The sequence below is a fragment of the Macrotis lagotis genome, chromosome 2 (assembly GCF_037893015.1).
Source record: "Macrotis lagotis isolate mMagLag1 chromosome 2, bilby.v1.9.chrom.fasta, whole genome shotgun sequence".
NCBI classification, from domain to species: domain Eukaryota; kingdom Metazoa; phylum Chordata; class Mammalia; order Peramelemorphia; family Peramelidae; genus Macrotis; species Macrotis lagotis.
In genome coordinates, this window is record NC_133659.1 from 131489940 (window position 1) to 131505222 (window position 15283).

The following is a 15283-nucleotide window of genomic DNA, read 5'->3' on the forward strand; positions in this document are numbered from 1 at the left end:
TTTTGACTATTTCAGAATTATTTCTATCTGGTTGTTTAAACACCACTATTTGTTTTTACTATAAGTTTCTTGAGCACAAAATTCTCAAGAACTCAAATAGGATCTATGATCTCATCAGTCCATATTTCCTTCTTAAAAATACAAGCTGGCAACTTATTGTGTGCCACTCCTGACTTTGTATACCACAGGTTTGTCATAGGGGTTCGCCTAATACACTGGAGACCTTCCTTACTTTTTATTGATACATTAAGAAGTATTGGTGAAGTACAAGGGGTGGCTATCCTTTGGACTTAGCTTTAGGCACATGATCAACACATCTTCAATCATAGAAATACTGATGATATTCTTTATTGAAAGTCTTTACTGTTACTTGTTACATGTTGCAAAGTACTTACCACAATCATATGTATGACTCCACTGCCTTCTGAATTATATTTGTTTATTTCTTTAAAGACCAGTGTTTCATGTGTCACAGATATGCAACTTCAAAAGAATACTGGCATTAAAAAGATGGCCTTTGTTTTTAGGGAAAGTATGAGATCATTAAAAGAGCTTTAGGAATGGAATACTATTAGGCCAAAAGGAATAATGCTGAAAGGAACTGTTTCAGAGAAACCTGGGAAATCTTGTATGAACAAATACAAAAGCACAACCAGAACAATTTACAAAAAAAAAAAAACCAAGACTGCAAAGGCAAACAATTTTGAAAGAATTAAGAACTTTGATCAACATAATGACCAACCCCAATTCTGAATGATGATGAAGCATGCTACCCATCTCCTAAGAGAGAGGTGATGGAGTCAGGGTACATAATGAAACAGGTAGGTTTTGGATATGACCAATGTGGAAATTTGTTTTGCTTGACTGCTTATCATAAGTTTCTCTTCCAGTCACCAATGGGGAAAGTGGAAGAGAGAGGAAAAAAAAAGATTTTTGCTAATTGAAAAAAAAAATTAATATAATTTTTTTAAAAGAAAAATCAGAAGGGGATTCAAAATCATTGCTATGTTGATATTCTAGTTTAGGTTTTTTCAAGCTTCATTCTTTCCCAAAGTCAATCCAGACGGCTTATCCTGTTTATGTACTTATTTTACATTTAAAGTGGCTTACCAAGATTATTTATTTACATACATATACGCACAGAGATGGAAAAACTCTATAAGTCTCAATTTAGCTATTTCATAGTCTGGACAATATGTATTCTTTACCCATTTAGTTTTTCATAGTTATAGCAAACTACTGAGTGATAAGTTCACATCCAGAAGAATCCAGGGCTAGTATGTGCAAGTAGCATGACGTCATTTGCAAACGGAAGTATCAGGAGAACATCACTAACCATATAGAATCTTTCTTGAATTCGAATGCTTTTTTGGATTTTCTCCATGAGAGCATCAAACTCCTTCACATCTCCCTGAATTATGTCTTGTTTAACATAAATGATCCGTAAGTTAAATAAAGAGTCTTTCTGTTGTAATATCTTTCATGGTATCTTGAATAATTTTGATATATACATAGAAGACATCTTGTTAGAAGCTGAACTTTAAAAATCAGTGTTTTACTCTTCTGGATCAAAAAGGTTTTAAAGATAATTAATAAATAATAAGCATAGTAAGATCTACATATTTCAGTCAACTGTGTAATGGTAAATTATGTCCTCCATGTGGAATGCTGTTAGTAAAAAAAGCCTACCTCATATGGTACTAAACACTTTGACTAAGGATTCCCTCAATTCATGTGCATATTGCCCTCACAAAAAAAAATATAAATAGATGGAAAACTAAGCAGGTAAGTCATTACTATATTCTAAATAACCTTTTTAAAACTATCAATACAGTCTAGGGTTTTTTACATACTTATGCTATCTTCCATTCCTTCAGATATCTTATTTATCTTATTTGCAATTTTATCACTTCTAACATGAAACCTATATAACTATTTGTTTAATCTGGCTGTTTTTAGTATCTCTATTCTCTTTAATCTCATTTCTCTCTTCTCTATAAGGATACTGAGATGTTAGGAAGAATATGTGGTTCCTATGTCCTTGATTGCAAAAAAAAAGTCTGTCATCAATATCCTAGTAAATCTTTTTTCATTTTTCTTCTGTTGTCCTACTCTCATTCCTAAATGTTCTCAGAAGGGCATTGCTTAGTTGAATTTCTCATCAAACTTACTTTAAATTGTTTTATCTTCCATTACTTCTCTGTTTTATGAGCCAATAATCTTAGAAACTCCCATTATTTTTTTAAAAAATCATGTTTTTAATCTTTTGAAAATTCTGAATTTAACCAACATCAAAAAAAAATTTTACATTCCCATGTAAAATTTTACAAAGTTGTTTGTATCATACAATGGTTTAACTTTGGTTGTTTTCTCATTCTTCTTGGAAGTCAGTCAAGAGTCAGCATAAGGTACTTTAGAGGCTCTTTGGTCATCATATTATGCTATTCATTTGCAGTAGTTAAACTTCTATATGAAATTACTATAGTCTATTGTTGCCTTTTCTTTCCATTTTTCATATTTTCATTTCACATTTCAGTTTTTTGTTCTTGGAAATTTGTTCAACTTCTATTTGCTCAACTTTACACTAATGGTCTTTGCTCTTATTAGATACAAACAGATCTCTGCTCTAACAAGATGGTGGTCTGACTACACATAAATAGTGAATTCAAGAACTGAGTCTCATGCCAGTACTAAGCCATCTCCTACCTGTTATACAATGATCAATTTCGGTTTTTGTGAATTTATTTGCTCCTCACCAAGTCTAGTATCTTCTAATTCTTTTCTTAAAGAAAGTGTTCAATATATATCTATCTATATCTATATCTATATCTATATCTATATATATGAGCTTTGACAGCAAGTCTTTGATTGCTTTGATTTTTTTATTTGTAATTCACATTTTATGTCTTGCTGTCCTGACAGGTTTTCACCTTTGCATTGAAATCAACAAACCATGAAAGTATATGTTGATTTAAATTCTTTGCTGAATTTTTATTCATCTTTTGCAATAGATATTAGTGTATAAGCCACAATTACTTTAGTGTTGAGTTTTTTGCAAATACTTAATATAGGTACTGAAATACATGATCAAATGTCCCATGAAATGGTTTTTCTTACTACCTTTGGACACACAATAAAATCAACTCCATCAACTACTAAACATTTGCTTTTTCATATAGTTCCATTTAGCCACAACTTTTGTTATTTCTTGTGTTTTCACTTGTAGTCAAAACTAATACTCATTGGTTATTTGATAAATGTCTCACATTGAGAATATCCATAGCTATGTATGATCTAAAAACCATGTGAGTCTTAGCACTGTGCTGGCTGTCTCTTTACTGTCACTGTCATAATGGAAATCAGAAGAGGATACAAAAGACTGATGCCTATTTTGTATTATAATGTGTTTCATATGTTGCCATGACCGAAGAATTCATCACTAAGTGAACAGATAATCCTTAAAAAAACTAGAATTGTACTCAAAACAATTCAGCATGATAGTGAGATAAGAACAAAATATGTGAAATTATTTTATGTATATTACCTATCATAGAGCCATATACAATAATTTTCTTAATATACTTTTTGAGAATAAAAATGAAGCTTCAGTAAGAATTGATTAAATTTTCACTGATTGAATTATGCTTGAAAAAATAAGAGAGTATCCGTTACTTTCATCCAAGTATCTCAAATATTTTTAGGGGGAAAGGCAACCTTTTAGCAATCCTATCTGTGAGAAGTGTTATTCTGTAACAATATATAAAGAATTTCTTTATCACTATAAAAAAGAAAAATGACTTATACTTTACCATTTCCACCGAAGAGGATATGTTCTTGCCTTTCCAAACTGGCGTTTTCTGTAAGGAACTATATTTTTCATTCCATGTGCTGGATAAGCTTCCCTCTGTGGTAAAATTACACATTATTAATACAATTTTAAATTTAATGTAATGGAGACAATAAGATTCTAAAATACTTCAAAGAAAACGCCATGTGTTATAGTGGAAAAAAACAACAACAACTAGATTTGAAGTTAGGAGATCTAGTCCTATGCTGGATCTTTTCACTAACTTGATAGGAGAAAAGACAGATGGATAGATAGACATCTATCTCTCTCTGTATAATGTGTGTGTGTGTGTGTACACACACACACACACACATATATATATAAACATATGTATGTATGTATGCATACATCCAGAGTAAGTCACATAATGTGGTATAGTGGATAGAAAGACAAGGATTTAAATGCTGCCTTTACTATCTTGAAATAATGTCTGTAAAGTGCTTTGAATATCCTTCAGGGATATATATATATATATATATATATATATATATATATATATGTATGTATACATACAAATACACACATATATATGAGCTGCCATATTAATATGATATGAATATGAGTATATCAACAAATATTTTTGTTTTCGCTGGTTATGATGTGAATATTTTACTGATAATAAAAACAGCTTTCTCATATTTGAGATTGAAAGGCATGTTAACACAAATCAATTTTTTAAATTGTTCTACATATAACAAAAGACTTTTTTCTATATTACTCCAAAAATAATTTTAAAGTCATTATAATAAATCTAAAAATTCCTTTATATGACAGATGTTTAGGGAACACTTACTACATGCAAGATACTGTAATAGATACTACAGAAAATTAAAAGATGAAACAGTCATTACTCTCAAGAAAATATAAATCCTAACAAGATATAAGGATGAAAATGATAATTTAAGGCAGAATGTGAAAGTATTATTGAAATATAGAAAGTCAGAGATTATATAAGAGACTCCATGGATGATTTCATGATGAAAAGTAACCTTTGAACTAGATCTTGAAGGAGAGATGGAAATAACAGAACCATGAAGGTGAGGGTGGAATACATTTAGAGATATAAATAATATTATGACCAAAGGTACAGAAATTGAATCAATTAGGGAAATGTTCAGGAATAAGTTTTTAAATTAGTAGTACACAAAAGTAAAATAGGGGAAATAAGACTGCACAGGTGATGCTAAATTATAAAACACCTTAAAGGCTAAGCAACTTGAAGTCTTAGAAGACTTTAAGACCTGAGGTAAGAAGTAATATGATCAAAGATGGGCTTCAGGAAAATTAATCTGGCAGGAACATGTAGACTTGATACATAGGAATAACAATAGAGACAAGGAGATTAGTTAGATTACTGCAGGATTTCAGGTGAAAGGGAATAATGTATTTAACTAGGTTGGTATGAATATAAAAGATAATTTGAAAGTCAAATTGACAGGAATTAGCAACTGATCTTTTAAAAATTAAGTAGAGGACTACTTTTAAGTTTATGTTTTAGTAGGGAAGGATGATAGTGGCATTAACTGAAATAGGGGAGTCAATAGGGGAATAATATAGTTAAGCAAAATTTCTTAATGGAACACTTTATATATTATATATATGAGATATAATGCATTAAAAACTGAAATTCCCCTAATCAGATCTGATAATATTTGTCTAGGCATTAACAAAGAATCTCAAAAGTCATATTAGTTCAACCCACTGAGAATTCGATCTTAAATATAACTATCAAGTATATGAAAAACTTCAGTTCTCCAACCTTGTAAGCATATTCTGCTTATGGCAGATTTGAAGGTTATTAAGATTTTCCTTAAGTCAAGCACTAATTTGTCTCTTTGCAATTTTCATTCATTGTTCCTAGTTCAACTCTCTGGGAACAACAAAAAAAGAATAATCTTTCTTTTATGTAAAAAGCTCTTCAAATACTTGAAGATGCATTCTAATCTTCTCTACTCGAGGCTAAATATCTCTAATTTCTTCAGTCAATTCTTATATGAAATGAACTTGAGGCCCTGTATCCTGTTACCATTCTAATCACCCAGTTCTGGGAATTTTCCAGGTTACTAGTGTCCTGCCCTTGCTTCTTCTACATATTTCTTTTAAAATCTAAATTGGTTAAGGAGCTCCCTGTGCATTCATATTGGAGGTTTTTTTAAAGACAACTCTCACTTTTCCTCATCACAATTATTTTTCTTTGTACCTTCACAATTTCATTCTTGAAAACTTTCCACCCCTCTGTGGCTGACCTTGCTCTTAGGAATTTTAGTTCATGAGATCCTACTTATCTTTTATCTGATCCCTCTGAAACTCTTTTTCCAAAATCTAAGTGTGTGTGTGTGTGTGTGTTATCAGATTATTCCTGACTTTTCTCTCCTTAAAGATAATCCTGGCTAAAATCAGGAAGGTTGGCAAGAAAGAATTCAATGGTATGTCTAATATACCTAATTTTATAATAATATTTCTGCTGAAAGCTACTAAAATTCAATATCTTAAATAACTAAACATGAAAATTAAATTAGGTTGAAAAAATTCATTTTCTAGCACTAAAAACCGAAGTAAACAGTCGGTATACTAAAGTGACTATGCTAATGTGAGCATACCAAATAAGAAAATCTCATACAATAAAAACCTAATACATTAGCTACTTTGTGAAGGTAAATAATACTATATACATTTCCAGAGCTGCCCCCTTGAAAAAGCAATAAGAGGGCATTTTTTTTTTGGTAGGTAAATAATCAGATATACCTTCTCAAAGATACATGGTCTCTCTGGGTTTGTAGGACCCATAGGACAAGACCAAAGAAAAAGTGCAAAAAATCTAAAGCATATAGTCCTTTATATATTCTTTTCTTCAGAAAAATGAAAGTAGAGTTGTACAAGAATTCTAATTAGCTTTGAGTCGATATTTATAAGGAATAGTTCCATGGGACTGGAAATGTCTAAATGGTGTTTAATACTCTCAAGTACAGATGCTTTAAAAATGTATTGTTAAATTATAATTATTCAACAATAATTATACAATGTAAGAAAGGCTTGCAAAGCTGAGAATATAGTCTTTCTTGATATTTTTTTTATAATTCAAAAGATTTCACCTAATTGTAATTCCTTAGTGATTACAACTTCTAGAGGACATCTGCATCTTATTTAATCTTTGTGTCATTACTGCCTAGAACAGAAAAAACATTTGAAAAAATTTATCAAATTAAATTGAATTAATGAAGTTTCTTACATATTTAATGATTAATCTATCTAAATTAAACTATATAAATCAAAAGTGCTCATGTTATTTAAATAATAACTAAAGCTATAATGTATCAGATTGATATCTATTAATAGAAAAGAACATATTATGGACATATCCCATATGAGATTGTAATAACATCAGTATCACTATCTACATTACAACTAGATACCACAAAGATGCAAAACTATGGAAATATTATTTAGTCAATCACACATTTTTAAACATTGTGTTCATGTGACAATCTACTATACCATCATTTTACCTAATTTCTGTGGAATATTCAATCACATTGTGAAAGGTGCACTTTTAAAACTGCTTTGCAATAAGTATACATGCAGATTAATTTTGTTAGTTATCAATCCTCAATTTAGGCCATGTTTTTAAAAAATCACACTTCTTACCTTTTAAACTAACAAGTGCTTTTGCTGAAGAACCTGAAATCAAAAATAAAGTAAGTTAATAATCATGCCAGTCAAAAAAAGTCTGTATCAAATATATGATAAGAGATTGAAATCCAAAATAAAGAGACAACTGATAGAAGTAGGAAGAGTCAATACTGGAAGGATTGTGAAAAGATGGACATGCTGATGTGCTGCTGGTAGAGCTATAATAAATAATTCTAACCAGTTTAGGAAGCGATCTGAATTTGTACAAAGAAAATCACTATAAAGGCTATAGTCTTCAACCCAGAGATACTACTGCTCAGTATATACTCCAATCAATCAATCAACATTCATTTAACTCTTATAAGCACTAGGAATAAAAAAAGAGGCAAAAGACAGTCCCTGCAATCAGGGGCTTGCTTACATGCTAATGGAGAAGACAATATACAAATAAGTATACCCAAAGCCTCTACAGAGAGGATAAATAGGAAATAGCAGAAGGAAGACATTAGATTTAAGATGGGTTGGGGGGAAGGCTTCTAGTAAAAGATGAGATTTTAGTTGAAACTTAAAGGCAGTGAAGGTCAGTAGGCTAGGTAGAGGAGGGAAGAACATTCCAAGGGGGATGGACACTAGAACTATGAGATGAAACTGTCTTCTTCATGGAATGGCCAAGAGACCAATTCACTAGATTGAAGAATATACATTGGGGAGTAAGAAGACTGGAATGGTAGAAGGAAGCTAGCTTATAAAGGACTTTGAAGACCAAACTACATTTTGTATTTGGTCCAGGAGGCATTAGGAAGCCACCGGAGTTTACTGAGCAGGGGAAAGACTTGTGCTCTAGGAAAATCACTTTAGTGGTTGAATGGAGAATGGACTTGAGGCAGGCAGACCCACCTCCAGGCTACCGGAGCAGTCCAGGCATGAGATACCCTAGGGTGGAGGCAGTGTTTTCCTTTCCATGTGAATTGGTGCATGAGAGATGTTTGCAAAGGTGAAATCCACAGACCTTGGCAAGAGATTAGCTTATGGTGGGGAGAAGGAGGAGGGGGGAAGGAAGAGATATAATGAGGAGGCTGGGATAACTCTTCATTTATGAGTCCAAAAACTGGGACAATGGTGTTGTCCTTCACAATAAAAGGAGGGGGGGGGGTTGAGGAGGGTTTGGGGGAAAGGTGACAAGTCCTGTTTTGGACATAGTGAGTTTAAAATGTTTACTGCACTTCCAGTTTGACATGTCTGAAAGGTGTTCGAAGGTATGTGAGATTGGAGGTCAGCAGAGAGTTTAGGGCAGGCTAGATGGATTTGAGAATCATCAGCATAGAAATGATAATTAAATCCAGGGAAATTGATATCAGCAGATGAAGTAGTATAAAGGGAGAGAGCCCAGACAGAACCCCGAAGGACACTCAGAGAACCAGGAAAGTGTGGTGTCCTGAAAACCGACTGAGATGCTCTCCTCTCTTATCAAAGAAGAAGGAGTGATCAACAATGTCACAGACTGTAGAGACAGATCAAGGAGATTGAGGACTGACAGAAAAAACCAAAGACCCCCCCCTAAACACTAATATATTTATAGCAGCACTTTTTTTAGTAGTAAAAAAATAGAAACAAAGCAAATGACTACTGATCTGGAAATGGCTAAATAGTAGTATATGAATGTAATGGAATATCACTTTGTTGTAATAATATTAACTCAAATAATTTTTTGCATTTATGTATCATAAAATTTTAAAAAAATTTATAAAGTGATTTAAAGCTTGCAAAGCAACTTGTATATCCTCTGATCTTCAAAAAATCCTAGGAGGTATGTGTCAGTTATTATTCCCATTTTACAGATGAAGAAACTGAGATTCAAAGAGATTAAACAACTTGCCTAACATGACACAGCTATTAAGTGTCTTGGGTAGGAATTGAACTTTGGTCTTCCTGACTCCAGATTTACAACTCCATCACTAGGTCATTTAGCTTCCATAAAAAATGATGACTAAAATGAAAATGAAAAAAAGCAAAGAGGGACCTATATGAACTGATACAAAGTGAAGTAAGAGAAACCAGAAAATCAATATAAAGCATTAGAAAACTGTATGTTCATAATATAATAATAACAAAAGAACTGAAACTTAATATTGTACAAGAAGAATGACCAAATTTGTGAAGAAGGTGCTTTACAGAGGTGGAAAGAGGATGGATATTGAAATATTGCATATAAAATCAGATTTTTTTGATATGCTGTTTAGTTTTACAGAATATTGCCCTTTTTTCTTTCTCTTTTTTAATGTTTTATTTTTTAAAAAGATGCCTTCCTAAGAGGGGGTGACAGAAGAAAATTTAAGTGATATAAAAGCAAAACTATATAATTTTACTATCTCATACTTTATTTTTCTTCCTTAAGGATATGATTTCTCTGTCATCACATTCAACTGAAATCAACGCATACCATGGAAACAATGTAAAGACTAACAGAATGCTTTCTGTGGGGGATGGGGGGAGAGAAGCAAGAATGGAGGAAAAATTGTAAAACTAAAAATAAATAAACTTTTTAAAAAAGCAAAATTATCAATAAAAATATCTATTATAAAAAATATCTCTATCTCAATCAAATTGTAACTTCTGTAAAAACATTTCAAATTGTCACAATCCTTATTTTTAAAAAAATGTAAAAATGGAGCCTGTGTTATCATGGACAATCAAATTAAACTTTTTCTTTAGAATTCAGGAAATGATCCTGTAGAAGACAGAAGGTTCATAAGCTAGAAATCTGAAAGAAGAGATGGTTTGAAGTAGGCAGTACAGTTAAGTGGAGGAACAATTCACTTTGAATCAGAAAAGCTAAGGCTGTGTGCATGTCTAGCTGTGTCCTGAAAGTAAAATAGCCTCTCTACATCTGCTTCCTCTCATTTTTAAAATGAGGATAATCTCATTTGCGTTACTCACCTCACAATAAGTGATGTGACGAAAAAGCTTTGTAAATAAAGCACTCTAAAAATGGAGATATTATTACCTACAAAATAGGAATGATTACAAGCATTATTTGCCTCATATAGTGAGTGAGAAACAAATTAAATAATATATGTGACAATGCATAAAGTACTGCTATACATAAGGTACTGTTAATATTATTATTATTATTATTATTGTTCCTCTACAAGAATCTGATGCTTCATTATAGCATAGAAATGAACCCAAAGATATGCTAGAGGACAGCACAAACTCAGGCAAATGCTACACCAAGCCTCAGTTTCCTCATTTGTAAAATGAGGAGGTAGAACTCTGATTCTATGTTTGACAGTCAAATATATAGAAAAAGTACTGAATTTGAAATAAAGAACCCAGTCTATGCCATTTTTAGAAAACCTAGAACCCAAGTCATCTATCAGGTTCTAAGGTCCCTGCCTTTTCCATAAATTCACAATTTATAATCCTCTATATTTTATGACCTTTCAACTATTTCTGAAATTAGAAGTGGTTGGACAAGAAGATTGCTAGGGTCTCTTTAAATCTTATGATCCTATTAACATGGGCTTAGAGATGCATTGTGTGTTATTCAATGATTCAGTTAGTTGTGAAAAACCATTGAAAAATTGGCTAGCAGGTAATGAATTTTTTGTACCACCCATAAAGGCTGTCTGAAGAATCTTTTGAAGTACTGAAATAGTATTAATATTATTATTAACATCATCATCATAGTCAAGTCCTGGGAGTAGATTAACCATCATGGACAACTTATTATAAGAAAAAACTAACACTTAGAATTATCCAAAAGCTTTACAGGTCTTTAAGGAAAGACCAGTTGATCAGCCCTTTCTCAGACACCTAGAACTATGCCTTTTAAATAGTTCACATCTGAGTCAAAATTAGGTAATTCTCAATTCCCTATTCTGCTCTGTTCTTACTTCTTGTCTTTGTTCACACTGTCTACTCTTGAAGTGGACTCCCTTTCTTCCCACTATCAAAGTCTCATCAAAGTCTTTGACCCAGTTCTTTTGTCTAAACAATTATGAAGGATGTATGATATTAGGACATTATAACAGTTCCTAAATGACAAAACCAAATGATTACAAAAGCAATGAAAAAACAAGCGATAACCTTGAGATGAATGTACCAAATTATCTTTAATATACTACAATTCTGTTAAGCAGAATGCATTGTTAGCCCCTGGACTTGCTAAAGAACTTCCACAAGCTCCACACTAGAAGGAAGCAAGCACGCAAGAAAAGAAGAGAAGAAGGGAGGGAGGAAAAAGAGGGAACAAGCATTTATTGTGCTAAGTGCTTAACAAATGTCTCATTTGAGCTTTATAACAATGCTGGGAGGAGGGCACTGAGGAGGAAACTGAGGTAGACAGAGGTCAGCTAACTTGCCCAGAGACACACAGCTAGTATGAGTTTGAGGCCATGTTTGAATTTAAATCTTCTTCACTCCAAATACAATGCTCTGTCCATTACATCACCATAAGTAGTCAGGGAGCTCTCACAGGTGGAGTGGCTGGTTTTGACAAAGATAATCTTGTATCCCAAGAAACAGAGGCAGAATCAAGCAAATTATCAAAGAATGGCTAGAATTACAAATCTGCCTAAGGTCCATAATTCCTCATCATGGAAAGGATGTGACAAAATCATATATTACAAGTATACTTTAGTAATTACAAAATCACATTTATGGAAAACTCTATGGCTTATAAAACACATTCCTATGATGTAAAAAAATTCTAGTATTAACAATTCCATTTTACAAATGAAGAAAACAAAAATGAGAGAAAACTGACCTACTGTCATATATCTGGAAACAATAAGAACCGAGATTAAAATTCAAATAATAGCCGTTAATGCCACTTCCATTGTATCATGCTACTCCTCATTGATGGTAACTTTAGGCAGCAGCAGCTTTTAAAAGAACAAATGTAGTACTGTGAATGTAACAGACTTACTGTATTATAATAAATGGAATAGGATGGAAACAGATAAGCACTTGAGTGGAAAAGGGCCTGAAGTGCCCATGAAGCACCACTGGCTATGGAACTGGGACTCTACAAAACAGAGGCCCTATCTGAGCACAGGTTGAAAGTCTTGGGAAGATATAAGTAAATAAGTTAAGAGGGAGTAGGGGCCCTATTTGGGTAAGTACCAGAGCACAGACTAGGAGGGTGCTGACAAAACCAAATTTACACGCTTCCAGATTTAACTGTGAAAACAGCAGGACATGAAAGCCTGAATTTCAGCTCATCCTCTTCCAGGTCATCAGAGCCAAACTCAAACATAAAGTATAAAGTCAAGAAATAAGATAGATAAACAAGCAATAATCAAAAAAGAACATGACTATTTAAAAAAACAAAACAAACCCAAAACCTTACTATGGTGACAGGGAAACACAAGATATATACTCAAGAAGTTAATGATTTGAAAACATTCAAGCTCAAAACAAAATACAGATTGGATAGAAACCCAACAAGAATTCCTAGAAATGCTAATGAAACGAGATTTTGTTTATAAAAGAGAAAAGTATTTAAACTCAAATAAGAGCAATAGAAGACTATGAAAAGAAATGAAAGCAATGTAAGAGAAATATGAAAAGAATTAACAGCTTGGTAAAAGAGGCATAATAACAATGAAGACAACATATCGAATATAGAAATGTTTTACACAATTGCACATATATAACCTATATCAAAGTGCTTACCATTTTGGGGAGGAAGAAAATTTAGAGCTAAAAATTTTTTTAATGATTGTTAAACATTGTTTTTATATATAATTGGAAAAACAAAAATACTATTTTTTAAAATAGTGAAGAAAAGAACTTAAAAAATCAGGTTTAGCCAAATAGTAAAAAGAGGTTCCAAAATATACTGAGAAGGGGTGGCTAGATGGCGCAATGGATAGAGCACTGGCCCTGGAGTCAGGAGTACCTCAGTTTAAATCTGGCCTCAGACACTTATTAATTACCTAGCTGTGTGGCCTTGGGTAAGCCACTTACCCCTATTGCCTTGCAAACACGCAAAACACACACACACACACACACACACACACACACACACAGAAAAATAATCCCTTTAAAATCAGAACTGCTCAAGTGAAAGCTAATGAGATAGTGAGACAAAAAAAATTTTTAAAAACTCAAAGTCAAAAGAATGAAGAAGTATAAGAAAATGTGAAATATCTTATAGGGAAAATTAATGAAGGAAAGATAACTTAAGAATTACTGTGTACCCTAAAAGCAACACTCATAAAAAGAATATAATATTTTTAAAAATTACAAAGGAAAAGATATCTTAGAACTAGAAGGCAAAGTAGAAATTGAATGAAACCTCTGCTGAAAATCACCTCCTAATGAAAACTTCCAGGATTATTAAAAACAAATTCCATGGGGCGGCTAGGTGGCACAGTGGATAGAGCACCAGCCCTAGAGTTAGGAGTACCTGAGTTCAAAAATGACTTCAGACACTTAATAATTATCTAGTTGTGTGGCCTTGGACAAGTCACTTAACCCCATTTGCCTTGCAAAATCCTTAAAAAAAAATTCCAGAGCTCCCAGGTCAAGAAGAGTACTATAAATAACCATAAAGAAACAATTCAAATATTGCAGAACCATAGTCAGGATAACACAAGATACAGCTGCTAACATTATAATGGAGCAGAGGGCTTGGGAATATATTAGCTAGAATTAAAATCAAAAAGTTGTCCAGCAAAACTGAGTAGAAAACTTTTGAGCAATCATGATGAAAAGATCAGAACTGTAGAGAAAAACCTAACATTCAATCACAAGGCTCAAGACAAACATGAAAAAGTTAACATGAATGAGAAATTATAAGCAATTTTATAAGGTTAAACAGATGACATTCCTATATGGTAAGGTGATATATGTAACCCCTAAAAATTTTATCATCATTAGAGCAGGTAGAAAAGTCTACTTAAGACAGCTTCTCTAATTATCACTATTTAACAAATGAGGAAATTGAGGATGAGGTTAAAAAACTACTATGTTGTAAAGATCGCAAAAGAAGAATGGAAAGGTTAGAAAGAGAGAGGGGGCAGGGAAAAGTTAGAAGCAGAATGAGGAAAATTAATTCACATAAAAGAAGCAAGGAAAAGTTTTTACAATGAAAGGGAAAATGGGGGAGAGGGTAGAGCAAGCAACATTTGAACCTGAATGTCACCTGAACTGACTGAAAGCAGGAACAAAACAACAACAACAACAAACAAAAAACATGTGGGTGTATGTTTGTATGTATGTATTATATACGATAACAATTAGGTGGTACAATGGATAGCACGCTGGGTTTGCTGGGCCTGGACTCAGGAAGAACCATTTTCCTGAATTCAAACACTCATAAGTTATGTGATCCTGGGCAAGTTACTTAACCCTATTTGCTTCAATTTCCTCACCTGTAACAGGTGAAGAAAATAGCAAAACCACTCTACTATCTTTGACAAGAAAACCCCAAATGGGATCACAAAGAATCAGACAAAATTGAAATTAAAAAAAAAAAATAACAATCTTAGGGCACAAAAATCTCACAAATACAGAAATGCAAAAATATTAAATGTGCCCTTTTCAGACCATAATGAAATATAAATTATTTTCAAGAAAAGGACTTTGAAGCAAAGATTAAACATTAATCAAAAATAAAAAATCATGGGGCAACCAGGTGGCATAGTGGATAAAGCACCTGCCCTGGAGTCAGGAGTACCTGGGTTCAAATCCAGTCTCAGACATTTAATAATTACCTAGCTGTATGGCCTTGGGCAAGCCACTTAACCCCATTTGCCTTGAAAAAACAAAAACAAACAAAAAAGAAAACCAAAACTA

At 32.7% G+C, this 15283-nt stretch overlaps 1 protein-coding gene across 4 annotated transcripts in view; it reads right to left on the reverse strand.

Moving 5' to 3' along the window:
* The window catches only part of LIN9 (lin-9 DREAM MuvB core complex component), an 81742-nt gene that overhangs the window by 51993 nt on the left and 14466 nt on the right, over positions 1 to 15283 (reverse strand). For 2 of the 4 annotated variants that reach the window (XM_074222821.1, XM_074222819.1), the window contains exons 2-3: positions 7493 to 7525; positions 3810 to 3904 (exon numbers count right to left, since the gene is read on the reverse strand). In XM_074222821.1, coding sequence (XP_074078922.1) covers positions 3810 to 3904; positions 7493 to 7525 — 128 coding nt within the window. Of the gene's footprint in view, positions 1 to 3809; positions 3905 to 7492; positions 7526 to 10414; positions 10482 to 15283 lie in introns of all 4 variants that reach the window. The other 2 variants (XM_074222822.1, XM_074222820.1) reach the window with 2 other exon arrangements.